The sequence below is a fragment of the Pleurodeles waltl genome, chromosome 3_1 (assembly GCF_031143425.1).
Source record: "Pleurodeles waltl isolate 20211129_DDA chromosome 3_1, aPleWal1.hap1.20221129, whole genome shotgun sequence".
Lineage (NCBI taxonomy): Eukaryota > Metazoa > Chordata > Amphibia > Caudata > Salamandridae > Pleurodeles > Pleurodeles waltl.
Genome location: NC_090440.1, coordinates 541622408 through 541637930, shown reverse-complemented (window position 1 = coordinate 541637930; position 15523 = coordinate 541622408). Strand labels below are relative to the sequence as shown.

The window sequence follows — 15523 nt, the reverse complement described above, 5'->3', positions numbered from 1 at the left end:
TAGGTTGTAACTTCCAGATGGTAAAACCACCTACCATGAAGTCATTCGAAGGGCTGCCGCTTTTAACAACTTAGAAATGCATGTCCTCCATGAGGATGTCAATTTCCTTGTTGAGAACTTACCTAATCGGAGCAGACAGTTCAGTTTCTGCCCATGCTCAAGGTAATTCTGTTGCCAACGACAGACACATTCAAAGAACCAGCCAGTGAAGGCCAGGGTGGTAACACCCAGAGTGTACAACAAATATAAATCCTATCCCAGTGACCTTCCAATCAGGAGTTAGGCCATCCCAGATCCCCTGATGGTACACAAAGCAGGTACTGGGAAAGAGGCCTAAGCCCCCAAACATTGACTCCCTCCAAATCCTCCCCAACCACTCAACACCTGTTGCGGGGAAACTCAAGTATTTTCTCCCATGCAATGGTCTGCCATGAGAACTCACACACATCCCCAACATCCCACCCCGCAAACACAGCCTCCGCATGGATCATTGCAGCCTCCTAGGGGAAGTAGTCCAAGCGTTCCTTCAAAAAAGGGCCATAGAACCAGACCCCCCCCACCCCACCACTGGGCAATGGGGTATACTCTATTTCCTCAATCCCAAGGAAGGTGCTTCCCTCAGGCCCATCCTGTACCTCTGGTTCCTCAACCAGTGCATTCTGCCTGCACACTTCCACATGGTAACATTAACAGGATGTCATCCCTTAGCATGGTAGCTTCATGATGGCATTATACCTGAAGCATGCCTACTTCCAGATTCCCACCCATCCCAACAAATGACGCCACCTGCGTTTCTTGGTAATTTCCCATCATAACCAGTTCGAAGTGTTACCATTTGACATGACCACCACCTCAAGGGTCTTCACCAAATGACTGTTGTCACGCATTTAGGGAACGGGGCATCCATGTCTTCCCCAACCTGGAGGATTGGCAGCTCAAGACCGCAAGTAAGCCCCCGTGCGTAGCTCACACCCAGGTTACCATCTTCCTCCTCCACAGCCTGTGATTCACCATAAATACTACCAGTAATACCAGTAGAGACACAACTCTTCCCACGGTCAACACTCAATCACAGGCAAGGTCTCTCCCACTCATCAAAGGATCACTGCTTTTCAGCTGTTAATGTCTCTTTTTCCCTGCCAAATTGTTACCTCATATTCAGAACTGTGATGTTTCTTCTCAGCATGTTGGCCTCATGCATTGCCTTAGTGCCACCAGGCCTGCTACACATGTGCCCACTACAATAGTGCCTCTCTGCACAGTGGTCACAGGCGGAGGGCTTCTTAGAGGATCTAGTGCTTGTAAAGACCAGCATACATTGCTCTCTGCAGTGGTGGAACAGCAGCAACTTTGCAGGGCAATCTTTTTCTAGACCCCATCCTACATATCATCATTACCACGGATGCTTCTGTAGCTGACTGTAGAGCACACCTCAATCTCAATACCATTCAGGGAGTGTAGGCACCACATCAGCAAACACAGCATCTACCTTGAGCTGCTAGCAATCCATCTCACCTCATAGTCTTCCACTAATTTGGGGCAAAGTTATTCTGGTCAGGACAGACATGACCGCTATGTTCTGCCTACAAAAGGAGGGCAGCACCCATTTTCTGTCTCTCTCCTTGCTAACTGAGACCATTTGGCACTGGTCAATCCGCACCCCATTTACCTCATGGTGAGGTATCTTCGGGGTGGACAATGGACTTGCTCAGCAGGATGAATAAAAAAGTCCACAAGTGGGAACTCATCTGCAAGTCCTCCAGAGCTACTTATAGTGCTGGGGCACCATGCAAATAGATTTATTTGCAACCCCTGAAAACGTTAAATGCTCAAGCTTCACATCCAGATGACCACACCCAGAGGTGCCTGAGCAATGCACCATGGATGATCTGGTCAAGGAAATATTTGTTTATGCTTTTCTGCCTTTCCCACTCCTTCCATTCATGATGTGGGAGATGCAGCAGACGTTTTAGACGCTCATCCTCGTAACCCCCACCTGGATCGGTCATCTCTGACATTCAACACTTTCTGGCATTCAACACTCCTTAAAATGTCAGTCAGACCCCACGAGAAGCTCACAAACATACCAGACTCTCTCACCAGGATCCAAGGTCAGATTAGGCACCTAGAATCGAACTCAATCCAGCGATCTTGTACAAGAATGCATGGACATCTTGCAAAGTCCAGTAGACCAACTACAGGAGCATGTTATGCAGCCAAATGGAAGTGGTGTGTTCCTTTCTGCATTCTTAAACACTTTGACGCCTTTCAAACCTGAAGTACAGGATATCATATGCTATCTACTCCATACCCAGAGGTCTGGCTTAGCCTACACTTCCATATGCCTTCACTTAGCTGCCAAAGCAGCTTATATTCAAAATAGACAAAAAAAATTCCACATGCCAGTGGTTAAGGCTTCATAGAGGGCCTGCAAAGGGTCATCTCCCTACTCTCCCCCTATTTCCCCTACCACCCACCTGTTAACCTCCCTACCCCCCGCCCCACACACACCCACCACCACCAGTGGGGAATCTCCACATAGTCCTCAGCTTACTCATGGGGCTACTCCACTCTTGTCCTCTCCAGCCATTAGCCTGGAAAGTGGCTTTTTTGGTTGCAATAACGTCTTTCAGATGCATTAGCGGACTGCAAGCACTCACATTAAAGAACATTTCCTTTAGGTTCATAAGGACATAGTAATACTGAGAACCAACCTTAAGTTCATGTCCACGGTGGTTCCCTTTTTCCATTTAATCTAACTTATGAACTTTCAATTTTTTTCTCCTACTAGATTTAGTAACAGAGAGAACACTACACACCTTAGATGTTAAACGTCTGGCCAACCCCACACACATTCACCCAAAACTACTGTGTGGACCTTATTTCAGACATCTGCATCATCCACACGCTAGCCACCATTTGTAGAAGGGTACTACTGTGTAGTCTGTAGGGAGCCTGTATGTCTACAGCAACGCATACTACCAACGTAAAATGTTACTTTCTTGTAAGCACCTGTTTATAGATTCACATACCCTCTCTGGAAGTGTATGGCTCTGATTTCTTCTCTACTACTTAAGCTCCTTTTGCAATGCACATGTGCACCACACTATTTATACTCACCACGCCATGGTAGTCTCACCCTGTGTGCAGCGAAAAATGTAACATGAAGTGTGTGACCATGTGCATTGCCAGGTAGTGGAGGAGTCACTATATACTTCGTGACACGACAAACTGCTTCAAAGAAAAAAACGTCCAAGCCCAAGACTAGATGGAAGGAATATACAGAGCATAAGAACCTACAACAGTACATGCTACAAACAGATTCTTACAAGATAAGTTACATTTTCCTTACTGCACACATTGGCTTTTCTTTGAAGGCTAAATAATTACTCATAAAAGCACAGGATGTGGATTTGATTAATGCACCAAAAGGAACGCAATTGATTCCTGCTGGTATAATTGTAGAGGACAGAGCACATCACGCTTTCTAGTAGTCAATGGTTTCCGTAAGTTGTTTTTAAGGGTTACCTACCTTTTTTCTTCCCATGTTGGCACAAAATGAATTTATTTTGTAAGACAAAAAAAAACACAACACAATCTAAACTAGTAGGTTCCACCTATAGGTCCAGCAAGATTTCAGGTTGTGTTGTGTGTGCATACAGATTTGTTTCTTAATAATTAACCCTACATTTTTACATTTGTTTTCCTAGGCGTCAAACTGTGACCAGCACCCCATGTTGGATTGAGCTGCATCTCAATGGACCTTTACAATGGCTTGACAAAGTTCTAACACAAATGGGTACCCCAAGCCTCCGTTGCTCCAGTGTCTCATAAAGGATCTTTGTTTGGGTGTGAGTTATGAGCACAGATGAAACATCTGAAACAAAACACTAGAACAATGCAAAGTGCTCACTGTTGTCCTATTTATGGATTGTTGAACGTTGAGAAAATGCTGATGTCAGATAGTGGTCACTGCCACTTTACGAACACGAGATTAGCACTTCGGTGGCATGAATATGCGCTATGTGATTCATGAAGAGGAAAGGCATTTGCGCCAAATAAGACAAACTAAACCTCAGTATATCGTGCTGCTGGCTACATATATATATATATATAGATAGCCTTGTCTAGGTTGGTTGACGGAGTCATTTGCAGAAGTGGAAATCAATCATCCAAAAGACAGGCTCACTTACTCAGGAGTCTTGATTTTTACTAGTGCATCGTACAGAAGGCAGCAGGGCATTCCTTTACTAGTCACATTTTCTCCAGAATGCTTTATGCACTTCAGTCGCAATCGGGCACAGTTTTATGCTACTTCAATAAGATGCAAAGAGTAGTAATTTGTTATATTTAGTTTTGTTTAAAAGAACAGTGTTAGTACCTATCCCTGTTCGAAGGTGCTGTTGATCTTTCTCAGCTCTCCCTTCTTGCTCGAGAGGACAACAGATGTTGCAGTATTACTATACTACATTAACAGTTTTGAGGGTTTAAGACCTATGGTTTTGACTAGTACTACTGCAGATCCTCCTTCAGTTCTGAACACCTCTTTTCCGATATTAGTGGTGCATCAGAAGCAGCATGCTGCATGCAAAACTTGTTCTCGTGGCAGCAGAGGAATCTGCGCAATACTTAAGAGGCACATGGTGTTTGAAATCATTGGAAGCACATGTGCCAAATACGTTTTTTTGGGCAGATTTCTGAGTTGCGTCGAACTACCAAGGAATGAACCTGCCAGTGCGCTAAGGGGAGGTTCAACATCTCTTAGGCATTAACTCACTGGCCCTTTTGTATCAAGCGGCAACGTTTATTTGCATCTCTTTTTACGTAAGTCGTGAACGCTTTGGGCAACCTTGTGTTGTACACCTAAAAGCCATCACTTTTTTTTACCAAATTTGTTGTTCAGTAATTGTCAACATATAATTTTGTTGTTAAGCAGAAATGCATTTTCTTGTCAAATGCTTTGTTGGCTATGGAATTTTTATAATGTATGGGCATAGTGTCCAGGAAACACTTTTAATGTAATCAATAGATTTTTAATGTTCACTTTTTCACTTTGTCAGTAATATTGTTTGCTTATTTTATTGACAAGGTTTGTGCCAATTAATTTTGTTCTGTTGCTTCTTTATGGTGGCTTGCCATTGTTTATTAACATTTACGTGAAAGATCAGGTGTGCAGGCATTACCCCGTTGAGTCCGATGGCATAACTGAGGCTGAAGATCTTCTTTGTGATGGTACCAAAACCAGCCTCCATTTTGAAGACTCCATCGGCACCCAAAACACTTTAGGATCTGGAAACACCATGGGTGCCTCAGCCACTGGCGTCAAAGAAAACATTGGATCCAAAGCCTGTATCTACACCCAAGCTATCAGCAACAAACATGCTCTTGAAGCAGTGCTCCAGTGACTCGGAGCAACATATTCTGCAACGCCGCCAAGAGGAATTGCACATCAAAAACAGTGGTATACTAACACATCCCTTCATTTAAATCTCTGGTGGTGTAAAAAGCAGCTGCCAATAAGAATGTGACCAAAAGTGGAGGAAAACAAACTGTATTTTGTGAAATCCAGCTGATTGTACTGAACGCTTTGGCAAGAAAAGTATGTTCATATGCACAGTAGGGATAAATGTATTCCTTTTATCTCTGTGAGATGGGAATTAACCTTCCAAGACACTCCATGATGCTGTGTCTGTATTGGCTGTAAAAAGCCAGCATTCATACATAAGCTTCTGTAGCATGACTTTTGTATAGCATGTGTCCTTGTAATCCAATTTATTTTTGCCTTTCTCGACTCATATATTATAATATTACTATGTGTATTTTATCAAGGCCCTGTGGCAACCTTTTATGATGTGGAGTTTGAAAAAGCTCATGCATTTACTATGGATTCCAAGTACTAGAGTAATTCAAGAAGAAAAGAAAGTACACTGTTCTGTGATACCCCTTTAATGCACATTCCTTGGAATGAATCCCAATAGAAGTGACATCACTGACAAATCTGTGTAACTCTTATGCTATGTGCAAACAATCTAAAAGCATGACAGACTTTTTAATGTGATTGCAAAAGAAATAGATAATCATCTGACAAACAGTAAGAGGAGACTAAATAGCTGAATGTAAAAGCTGCACATCACAAAATGCTGTTATGCTTACAGGAGCAGAACACGCAGTTGTGAGCAGCTTCCTGCAAGTCACAAAAGTCTGATTTACATCACAAGCATGGGAAGTTCTGAAAATCATAGAGCTAAATTGTTAGTTTGGTTTTGGTGTGCTGGCAAACAAGGCAATATGGCATATTGGAACCTCTAGACATTCTTATTTCTCTTCACTGTATCTAGTGCTAAGATAAAAATGCGTTCTTCAACTCTACATAACACATGACTGGAAAATCATAAAGCAACTTCATAGAATAGACTTGTAAGTACACATCTTTAATCATTGCTGAGGCTGATAATCAAATGTAATGCAGAAGTGACATAGAAAGTCTTGGAAATCCACATTTATAGTGTGGGTATGTATAACACGTTTCTGTCATCTACTCTTTCCTATAATACAAGAATTTGTTTTTCTGTATTATAACTTATATTTTCTAACCAACATTTTTCTTGTTTTGGATTACCGTAGCTTTCCTGGGAATTTTTTTTAAAGATATTCACTGAATTTTTTTAAAGCCTCCTTAAAATATTTCTTAAACATAATGTCTCTTGTTGTGGTTATTAGAATATCATTTGAGGAAGAATCTAGGAGAACATTTCACAGAAAATGTTGGGTGTTGTGATGTGATGGGGATTTATATATTTCCTCATGAAGTCTGAAAGGCCCCTACTCAATTGACTGTTACAGTCTATTTGATGTAATCACAGGAGGATCTCTGAGTATTACTATTTTGTCCACTTTGTGTAGACTGTTTAGGCCTGTTTAATTGTAATGTCTTTCACTTTGTCATATTATTTTTTTTTGCTTGTTTTTTTTTTTTTTTTTTTTTTCGAGTAAAATTTTACCCGCTGTTGATTGTTTCCTTTCTTTATCTATTGAGAGGTTTAAGGCTTAGTACTTACTTTTAATTGCCTTTAATTTGTACCATTGTTTTGTATACCTTGTGGTTTTTGTTGTTGTTGTTTTTTTAGTTTTCCTACCTCATTCCAAAATGGAGTTCAGTTCTTTCAGCTTTTGTTATTCTAAGAATGCTACAGCCTGTAGCTTTACTGGCTGTCTACCCCCTAACCATGACATCATTGTAAACTGTGGTAATCAACAATTGTCAGAAAGATAAATGAAGACATTGTCTCATTGCACAATGACATTGCATGATCTCCTTGAATTGGAAGTAGAGGAATTATCCTGAAATGGCTACTTCATCTTGGTCAAGTGCTATTTATTCTTCCTAACTGTATGATAAGATAGTGATGGATAGAAAAGAGCCCTGTTCCGAGAATGAACATTTACAGGAAAAGCATTGTGCATTTTGTGGTAAACCACTTTTAGAGGTGAGGCAATCACAATGAAAGGCCCATGAGACCCCACCTAAAAGCTTTTTTCAACAGTATTTAAGAACAAACAAATATCCTCATGACTCGCTATTGATTCTAAGACCCATTATACTGTTACCCTGAAAAAGGTCTGTTTGGTGAAGCCCCAGACTAATTCAGAAAATGTTTGATTTATTCCTGGACAGACAAAGTTTCTGTGACTGGAGTCCCCGGCCACTTTTGATATTGAGAGCAGATTCTTATTCTTTGAAGAGTTTGCATTGAATCTAAACATCTTCAATGTATAGAAATGGTTCACTCTGTTTTACATTTATGTAGCGGAATTGTCCCCAGCAAAGACACTTGTAATATCCTTGCTCTTAACATACTATATGGAAGTGCAGCTAATAAGTTATGTATTCATTTACAAAACACAGGAGAACAAAAAGGTTTTCTTACACCTTAAACACTTTTACTGTGTTGAAGATTTTATAGAACCTTCCACACTTGATGTTGAGATTTCCATTTAAGGCCAGGGAATGAGCAATGAGTGCCTAGCCCAGACCCTGTTTTGTAAGAGATTATTTTCTATCAAATGTTATTGTTTTCACCACAAAGGACACGTCTGTTAGCCCGGCCCCTGTCTCTGCAGTTGTAGATAGGAAATGCTATAAAATTGACTGCACGCAAGGCAATGCCTATAGATTGTCAAATACTGTTATTCAGTGCATGTATGATAAATAATATTTCAAAGTCTGCCCAGTTTTATTTGATTTTGTTTTGTAGTGAGGCAATTCCAGAATCTAAAGTGGATGAGAAGGAGACTCTGAAATGTAGGATTTTATTTGATAATCATAAAAGCTAGAATAATTCCCACACAACGTGTGTGGACTCCGAAGTACTTTTCATGGATGTCTCGTCCAGTGAAATGACACACAGGATGTAGGTGTCCATCTGTCCTTAGGATGAGCAACTGCCTGTAATAGCCTATCAGAGCCTAAATGTTTTCCTGGAAATCTAATAATGAACATTAATGAGCAGTTTGACGCCTTTCTTGCAAATCAGACACTGCAATGCAGGCTTGAAAGTGTGTGAAAGGGAAGTAAAAAAATGCAGAACACGTGATGTTTCACACCTAATATTTGACTAAATCTTGATACCAAAACTTAATTTTACCATTTGCACCGTCTTTAACATCAAGTTGTTGTGTTTTCTGACAGGTGTTGATCTCAGGTATGCCTTTTCATTTTGAGAAGTGTCCCTCCTGTGGGGGAAAAGGCTGTCTCTGACTCCCCACAAGATCTGTGCAGTGTCTCTGGTGGTCTCACACGCGGTCATGGACTATGACGTGTGAAAAAAAAAAAAATGTCCAGAAGGGCTTTGAAGGATTGAGAAGGCATCAGACTCAGAAGAATTATGTAGGACATGACAGCAGAGGAGAAACGGAGGAAGAAGAAACTCTGAAAAACTCATCCTCTCATTCTGTCTCTGAAAGACAGCCTCCACCTGAGAAGGTTCAGCATAGAGGGAGATTCAGGGAAAAGAGATCAGGAAAACTCAGACAATGTCACTGTCTGCCATTGAAGATCAGCGACAAAGGTACAGTCATTGAAAATATCGGCTCCTGCCTGTTAGTTGATTGAGAGTGCGAGAATCTACTTCTCAGCCAAGTCATTGTGAGAAAGTAAAACACTTGAAGTCTAAAGACCACAGGCGAAAGCTCGTTACCATTTGACGTTGTTAAAGGCACCAGTGAGATCGACTTCTAAACCAGCTTCGACTTTCACAGAATTCCCATCACTGACATCTAAGACAGATCACCGTTCGGCATCGCACCTCTCCATGTATAAAAAGAGACGTTATAGGTTGTAAGTCCACAATCAATGCTGGAAAGGCTAAACTGTCACTATCACCAACAACGTTGATACCTATGACTAGTACACCATCTTCATCAATTATGTCTTTGGCCCCTTAATCACCTCTACATGCACTGTGACTGGCATTACCCCTTCAACAAGATGTGTCCCCTGATGACACCTTGTTTTTCAACCTCATCTTTGACCCCAAAAAAAGGTGAGAGTGCTTATCTAAACCTCCTCAGACTATGCCTAATCCAGTTACACTAGACCCACATTTATTTTCTTTCAAGCTGATTAGGCCAAAAGAACCCTTTTAGGATCCACTTTAGGTCTGTTTACAACCCTTACAGCTGTTGTTTCTCAAGATGACATCGAGACCAACATAAGTGTCTCCACTACACAAAATAAGATAATTTTCATTGTACTCTCACAAATCTCCAGCCTCTCCCCATTTTACTCCAGAAAAGAAAGAAAGACAAATCTCCTTCCAGATCCAGGTCTCCTATTAAAGAATCCGATGATACTAATTAATCTTATACTCTAACTTAACCAGTCATGTCACCATCTTGTGTCTCTTCCATTAACAACAGTGCGACCTTTCAAGAAGTACTAATCAGGGGAACAGCTAAGATAAATATTCCTTTGGAGGCTCTGCGGCTGACAGTTCTTCTGTAATTCTAGAAACGTTATAGACAAAAGCAGCTCCAAAACCTTTGCTTCCTCAAATACTGGTCCTTCTTTACATCACAGACGAAAAGTTTCTAACCCCTGTCACTAGAATAGCTGCCACTCCACATCTACTGAAAAAATATAAGATACTACAACAGGAACTGAACTTCTTGAAATTTGAACCAAAGCAGGATTCAATTATGGTAACTGGTGAGAAGAACTGCACTAAACCAGAAAAAAAGCAGATGTCTGGATGCTGTGGGACAGCAGCTACTCATTTAAAAAAATGCCAGTGCAACAGCACTCCTCGGAAAGTATCAGAGGGAAGTATGCAAGGACATGCGCTCCTTTAAAAATGACCTGCCAAAACAGCAGTAACAAGGTTTAGCTTAAATGTTGAATGAAAATTCACTGATTTTTTTAATTTATTTTTTAAAACAAATTATAAGTGCAGCAGTTGATTCAACAGAATTGGCAGCCATGGGATACTGTCATGACATATCCATGTACAGAACCTATTGATTCCACCTTCTTATGTTATTTATGTTTGTATAGTGCGCATATCACCGATGAGGGTAATCAGGATATATGTAGCTGGTGTGTGCGGCAAACCTTGGACGACTTACTCGAAGAGCTAGGTCTTTAGCTTCTTTCAGAAGTCAAGAAGAGAAAAGGAGGCTCTGATGTGTTGTTGGAGGTCGTTCCAAGTGGTCAGAGTCCGGTGTGAGAAGGCATGGCCTCGTGCTCTGCTTTTGTGTATGCGTGAGGTGTGTGCTAGCGAGAAACCTACAGAGCTGAGGTCTCTGGAAGGTTGGTGGAAATTAATGCGGCTATTCAGATAGGCAGGACCTGTGTTATGGAATGCTTTGTATGTGTGGATGAGGAGTTTAAAGTGTGTGTGCTTGTGTGTCGGGAATCAGTGGAGACCCTGAAGATGTGGTGTGATGTGGTGTGATGTGGCTTGGTATGGGAGGTTGAGGACTAGCCTGGATTCTGCATTTTGGATGGTCTTCTGTCTTCTTGTGAGCTGATTATCATTGCATACATGTTGCTCCCATAGTCTTGTCTGCTGGTGATGACGGTGATAATTATCTGGGTGTTGTCTGGTAGCCCCTTAAAGATTTCCTTCAGCATCTTTAAGATATTGAAACAGGATGAGGCTACATTGTTGACTTTGGTGGCCAAGTCCAGTTTGTTGTCTGTGATGCTTCCAAGGCTTCTTACTTGTGAGCGAGCCATGAGGGTGGGTCTAAGATATGTGGCCCACCAGGTGGAGACCCATGGTGAGGCATCTTTCCCATAGACTACCACATTGGTCTTGTCCGAGTTCAGTTTGAGGCCTTGCCATCTTAAAACAGAAACCACAGCAAACATTATGAACCTCCTTTTTACAGGGTCTGCTTTATTCAGTTAACACATGAAGGAAGAAATTCTAAAAATGAAGAACATGAATCTGAAGGCATTGGGTCTTGAAGAAAGCAAAAATAGTTAGGCAGTATTACCAATACAGGGTTCAGTCTCCTTGCTGACTTTTTCAGCGTCTGTAACAACACCCCCAAGGTCAGATATATTTACCACAGAAGACTGTTGTAATCTAAATGGTCATCGATGAAGTCTCCCACACCCAGAGGAAGGAACTCCTCTGGTTATAGACAGTGATGATCTAAAACTCTCCTATCCCCTCTTGCTTCTCACTTCAGTGAGGGGAGCTGTCTTCTTGCATCTAGCAGAGTGGACTTCAATTACAAGAGACAAATGGGTGCTAGTTAATGTAGCTCATGGATGCTTTGTAAGTTTTTAGGCCATTCCACTACTGGTTCCTCCAAAACCAACATAGAAGCATGAGATACCCATACTCGACAAAGAAACATCAATCCTGTGAAAAAAGACAAAAGGGACAATTGAGCTAGTTTCACTGGCTCAAAAAAGGCACGATGTTTACTGCAGGTATTTCCTGGTACAGAAAGAAAGTCAGAAGGAAGAAAATAGATTGATATTAAGCCTATTTTTCACAAAGAAATTCACCAAGAAGGAAAATGTTGAATGTTATCCATAGTGGCACAGAAACCGGATGTGTACAATAGATTTGCAAGATGCATATTTTCACATTCCAGTAGCAAAGCCAGCCTCACAGAAAATTCCTCTGATTCGTAGAAGGGAACAACCAGTGTCAGTACACAGTCCTTAATTTCGGCCTCAAGTCTGGTCTTTGCATATTCTCAAAAATGTGTTGCAGCAATAGCAGTCTACCTACTAAAGGAAATTAATTTTCATCTACCCTTACCTGGACGACTGGCTACTAAACGCTCACCAGAAAAGTTGAAGCAGGATTTAGTGACCGCGTTGAATCTACTGCAAAGCCTGAGTCTACAGTTCAACCAATCTCAGCACTGGTGCACAGATGTTCTGGTTTGTGGGTAACTTTAGACACCATGCCAAAAAACAATAATGTTTTCTTTGGAGGATAGTGTTTTATCCTGCGAAAACATCTAAGCCAACAGCCAGACAAATAGCCTCCCTTCTAGGCTCCATGCATCATATATCTACATTTCCCCAGATGCAAGGTTGCCAATAAGACCCCTAGGTCAATTCTTGGAGGTCCAGTGGTGTCATAAGAGGAACAATTGGGAAGACAAATTGATCTTAAGCTTGGCAGCAAAACAGTCCTTAAGAGGGGTGAACGAAAAATTCCACTGCGGTGGCGGAATACACAGAGTTTTGCCCACTCCGCATTCAGCTTGGAGAGCAGAGTTCCTGCAAAACTCCGCCAACCGACTTGTGGCAGAGTTTTTTTTTCTCATGCACAATTCGCAAATGAGAATTTGCATCCCCTAGCGTGATTTTTGTATGCTATAACATCTTCTGGCAAGAGTTCTTAACACGGGCGGTCATGGAAGGTCGCAGCAGTTTGCGTAAAAAAAGCTGCTGCTTGAGTAGATAATTACTCTAGTGGCAGAAAGAAGCAACGTCCTCTGGAGCACCGTATGGTGTCATTTGTGCTGATTTTACATTGTGGAACAAGCTCCCAGCGCTAACAAAATAGGTGCAGCAGTGCAACGTGCCAAATTCCACCCGTTCGCGGAGTTACACAGAAACTCATGGAGTTTTTATTCAACTCTGCAAATTCTGCTCATCTTAGTCCCGTGCATATTAGTGCAAGAAGCAGAACTTGCTCATGGGAGTTCCCTTTCATAAAGAATTACAGTCACAGAGCATAGTAATGGGTTCTTCCCTGTCAGGATCAGGAGTTCATTTAGAACAGTTGGCGGTAGAGGCAGTGGACACTTCAAGAAGCCTTGTACCACTAAACTATCTAGAACTGATAGTGGTCCACGAAGGCCTCAAATCTTTTCTACCATGCCTGTAAAAAGAGATCTACAGTTAAGATTCAGACAATACCACCACCATGCATTTTCTGAACAACAAGGAAACACCAGGTCGAGACTGCTTTCCACTGAAGCGCAGACAGTTTGGCACTGGACCCTATTCAGAGAACTAACACTAGCAATGGTACACCGTCCAGGGATGATGAATCAACAAGAAGAATTTCCTAGTTATTACGAAGAGTCCCATATATAAGTCTTATAGGATGAAGCTTTAAATAGCTTCTTCAAAGAGTGAGGAACCCCTTCTATAGACCTCTTTCCAAAGGTAAATAACAAAAAATGCTGAAACTTTGCATCCAGCCTATCAGAACATGAGGTCTCTAGGGAGCGCCCTTATGGTAAATTGGTCAAGTCCATTTCTTTGCACCTTTCCACCAATTCTGCTGATCTCCTCAGTAATATTGAAGCTGCAGAGATTCCTGGCAAAATTTATATTAATAGCACCAGATTGGCCATGGCAGTGGTTGTACTAGGACCTTGCCTAAATGTCTATGGATTCACACAGGAGACTTCCATGCTGGCCAGGTCTATTGACTAGACCTCAGGGACAAATTTAATACCAACTTTAACACAATTGAATTTTGCTGCAAGGCTCATTTAGTCAGGCAGGACTTTATTTTGCTGTATGTGCTTCATTTAGCTTAAGCCAAGCTACAATTCACATCAACAAAAGTTCATCTGGCTGCTATTACAGCCTAGATACCATCTCTGAATCAACTATCATTCTTTAAACTGCCAGTCATCAAAGACCTTTTAGAATGACAAAGTGTTCATTCCAATTAGACCCCCTCCCTACCCTACATTCTGTTCTATCAAGACTGCTTGGCTCCCTTTCTGAGCCGATACCCAAGGCTACATATTAACCATACTCTTACTTTACCTATTTTCTTTCTCAATCCTGCCTCAGCTGCAGAATGTGCCCTCTACTCACTAGGTATTGGAAGAGTCCTTGGTTTCTGCCTAGCTAAAACAAAAGACCTGAGTAAAACAAAGCAACTCTTTGTTAATTATGGCCAAAACAGACAGACACAAGCCACATCCAAGCAATGTATTTCTAGATGGCTAGTATTATGTATCACATTATGCTACCATCTTGCAAACAACCCTTTGCTAGGGAAGCCTAAGACTACCAATAACGGAGGTGACAGCTTGAATCAGGAATATACAAAATGCTGAAATCTGTATGGCAGCAAAATGTAAATCCATCTGCACATTTACAAGACACTATTGATTAGGTTAGATACTCAAGCAGATGCAAGAATGGGCCATGAAACCTTGAGAAGTCTTTTTAAATAGATAATCTCTTCATTGTGAATAGCCTGCTCCTCTAGTCTAGCATTTATAACTATTAATGTAGATTCTACACTGCAGAGCTAAAGGTTACTTGCTTGTAGTCCTATATCTGACAGAGATTTCTAGTTGCGGATTTCTTACCATAGAATTTACCCCAGGTGTCAGACTGGATCCAGAGATTTTTCTTCGAACAATACCCTTGCTCGTCGGTAGGTGGCGTCGGTCGACTCCGCTGGTGTCGTAGTCGTCATGATGATGTCGGGAGTAGTACATAGACGCCGCCTCAGCTCAGTGACGTCAGTTCTTTTCTTTCTGCGCCACGCGCTGATCCGGAGACAGCTACCCTGGTCCCTTTTTGACCGATTTCGACTGTTTTGTCGAGTTTTCTAGTGAGCTTCTGGTGCGTAGACAGTGTCCCCGAAGACCGGGTTCAAGCCGTGCGAGGACAGGCACCGCATGATGTCTGTGACAGATCCTCATCGGGTTTGACTGTGGTGTCTCGAGTGTGACCCGAAGTCGTGCTCCAAGGGCCTGGTCTCGCTCGAGACGAAGGTCTCGAGACCATTCACAGAGCCTTCACCACTCGTCGTCCTCAAAATCTTCAGATGCAGGCAAGAAGTCAAAGCGGTCTCATCGCTCTTTGATTTCACCCGTCGCTCGGCTGACGCGGGTGGAGCGTCAACACTCAAGGCCTCCGTCCCTGGAGCCTGCGTCTGGGTCCGCTCCGGGCTTCCCCGAGTGTCTGGGAGCCGGTGCAACCCCCGCCCAACTTAAGGAATTCTATGAGGCCATCCGCCTCATCTTTGAGGGGAACGACTCCGATACACCGCCTTCGGACCCAAGGGGT

General features: G+C 42.1%; 1 protein-coding gene across 1 annotated transcript in view; it reads left to right on the top strand.

The window, feature by feature from the left end:
• The window catches only part of SMAD3 (SMAD family member 3), a 419114-nt gene extending 412107 nt beyond the window's left edge, over positions 1–7007 (top strand). The window contains exon 9 of the mRNA XM_069222869.1: positions 3711–7007. Within this exon, the coding sequence (XP_069078970.1) occupies positions 3711–3834 (124 nt within the window). The 3' untranslated portion in view covers positions 3835–7007. The remainder of the gene's footprint in view (positions 1–3710) is intronic.
• The last annotated feature ends 8516 nt before the right edge of the window (positions 7008–15523 follow it).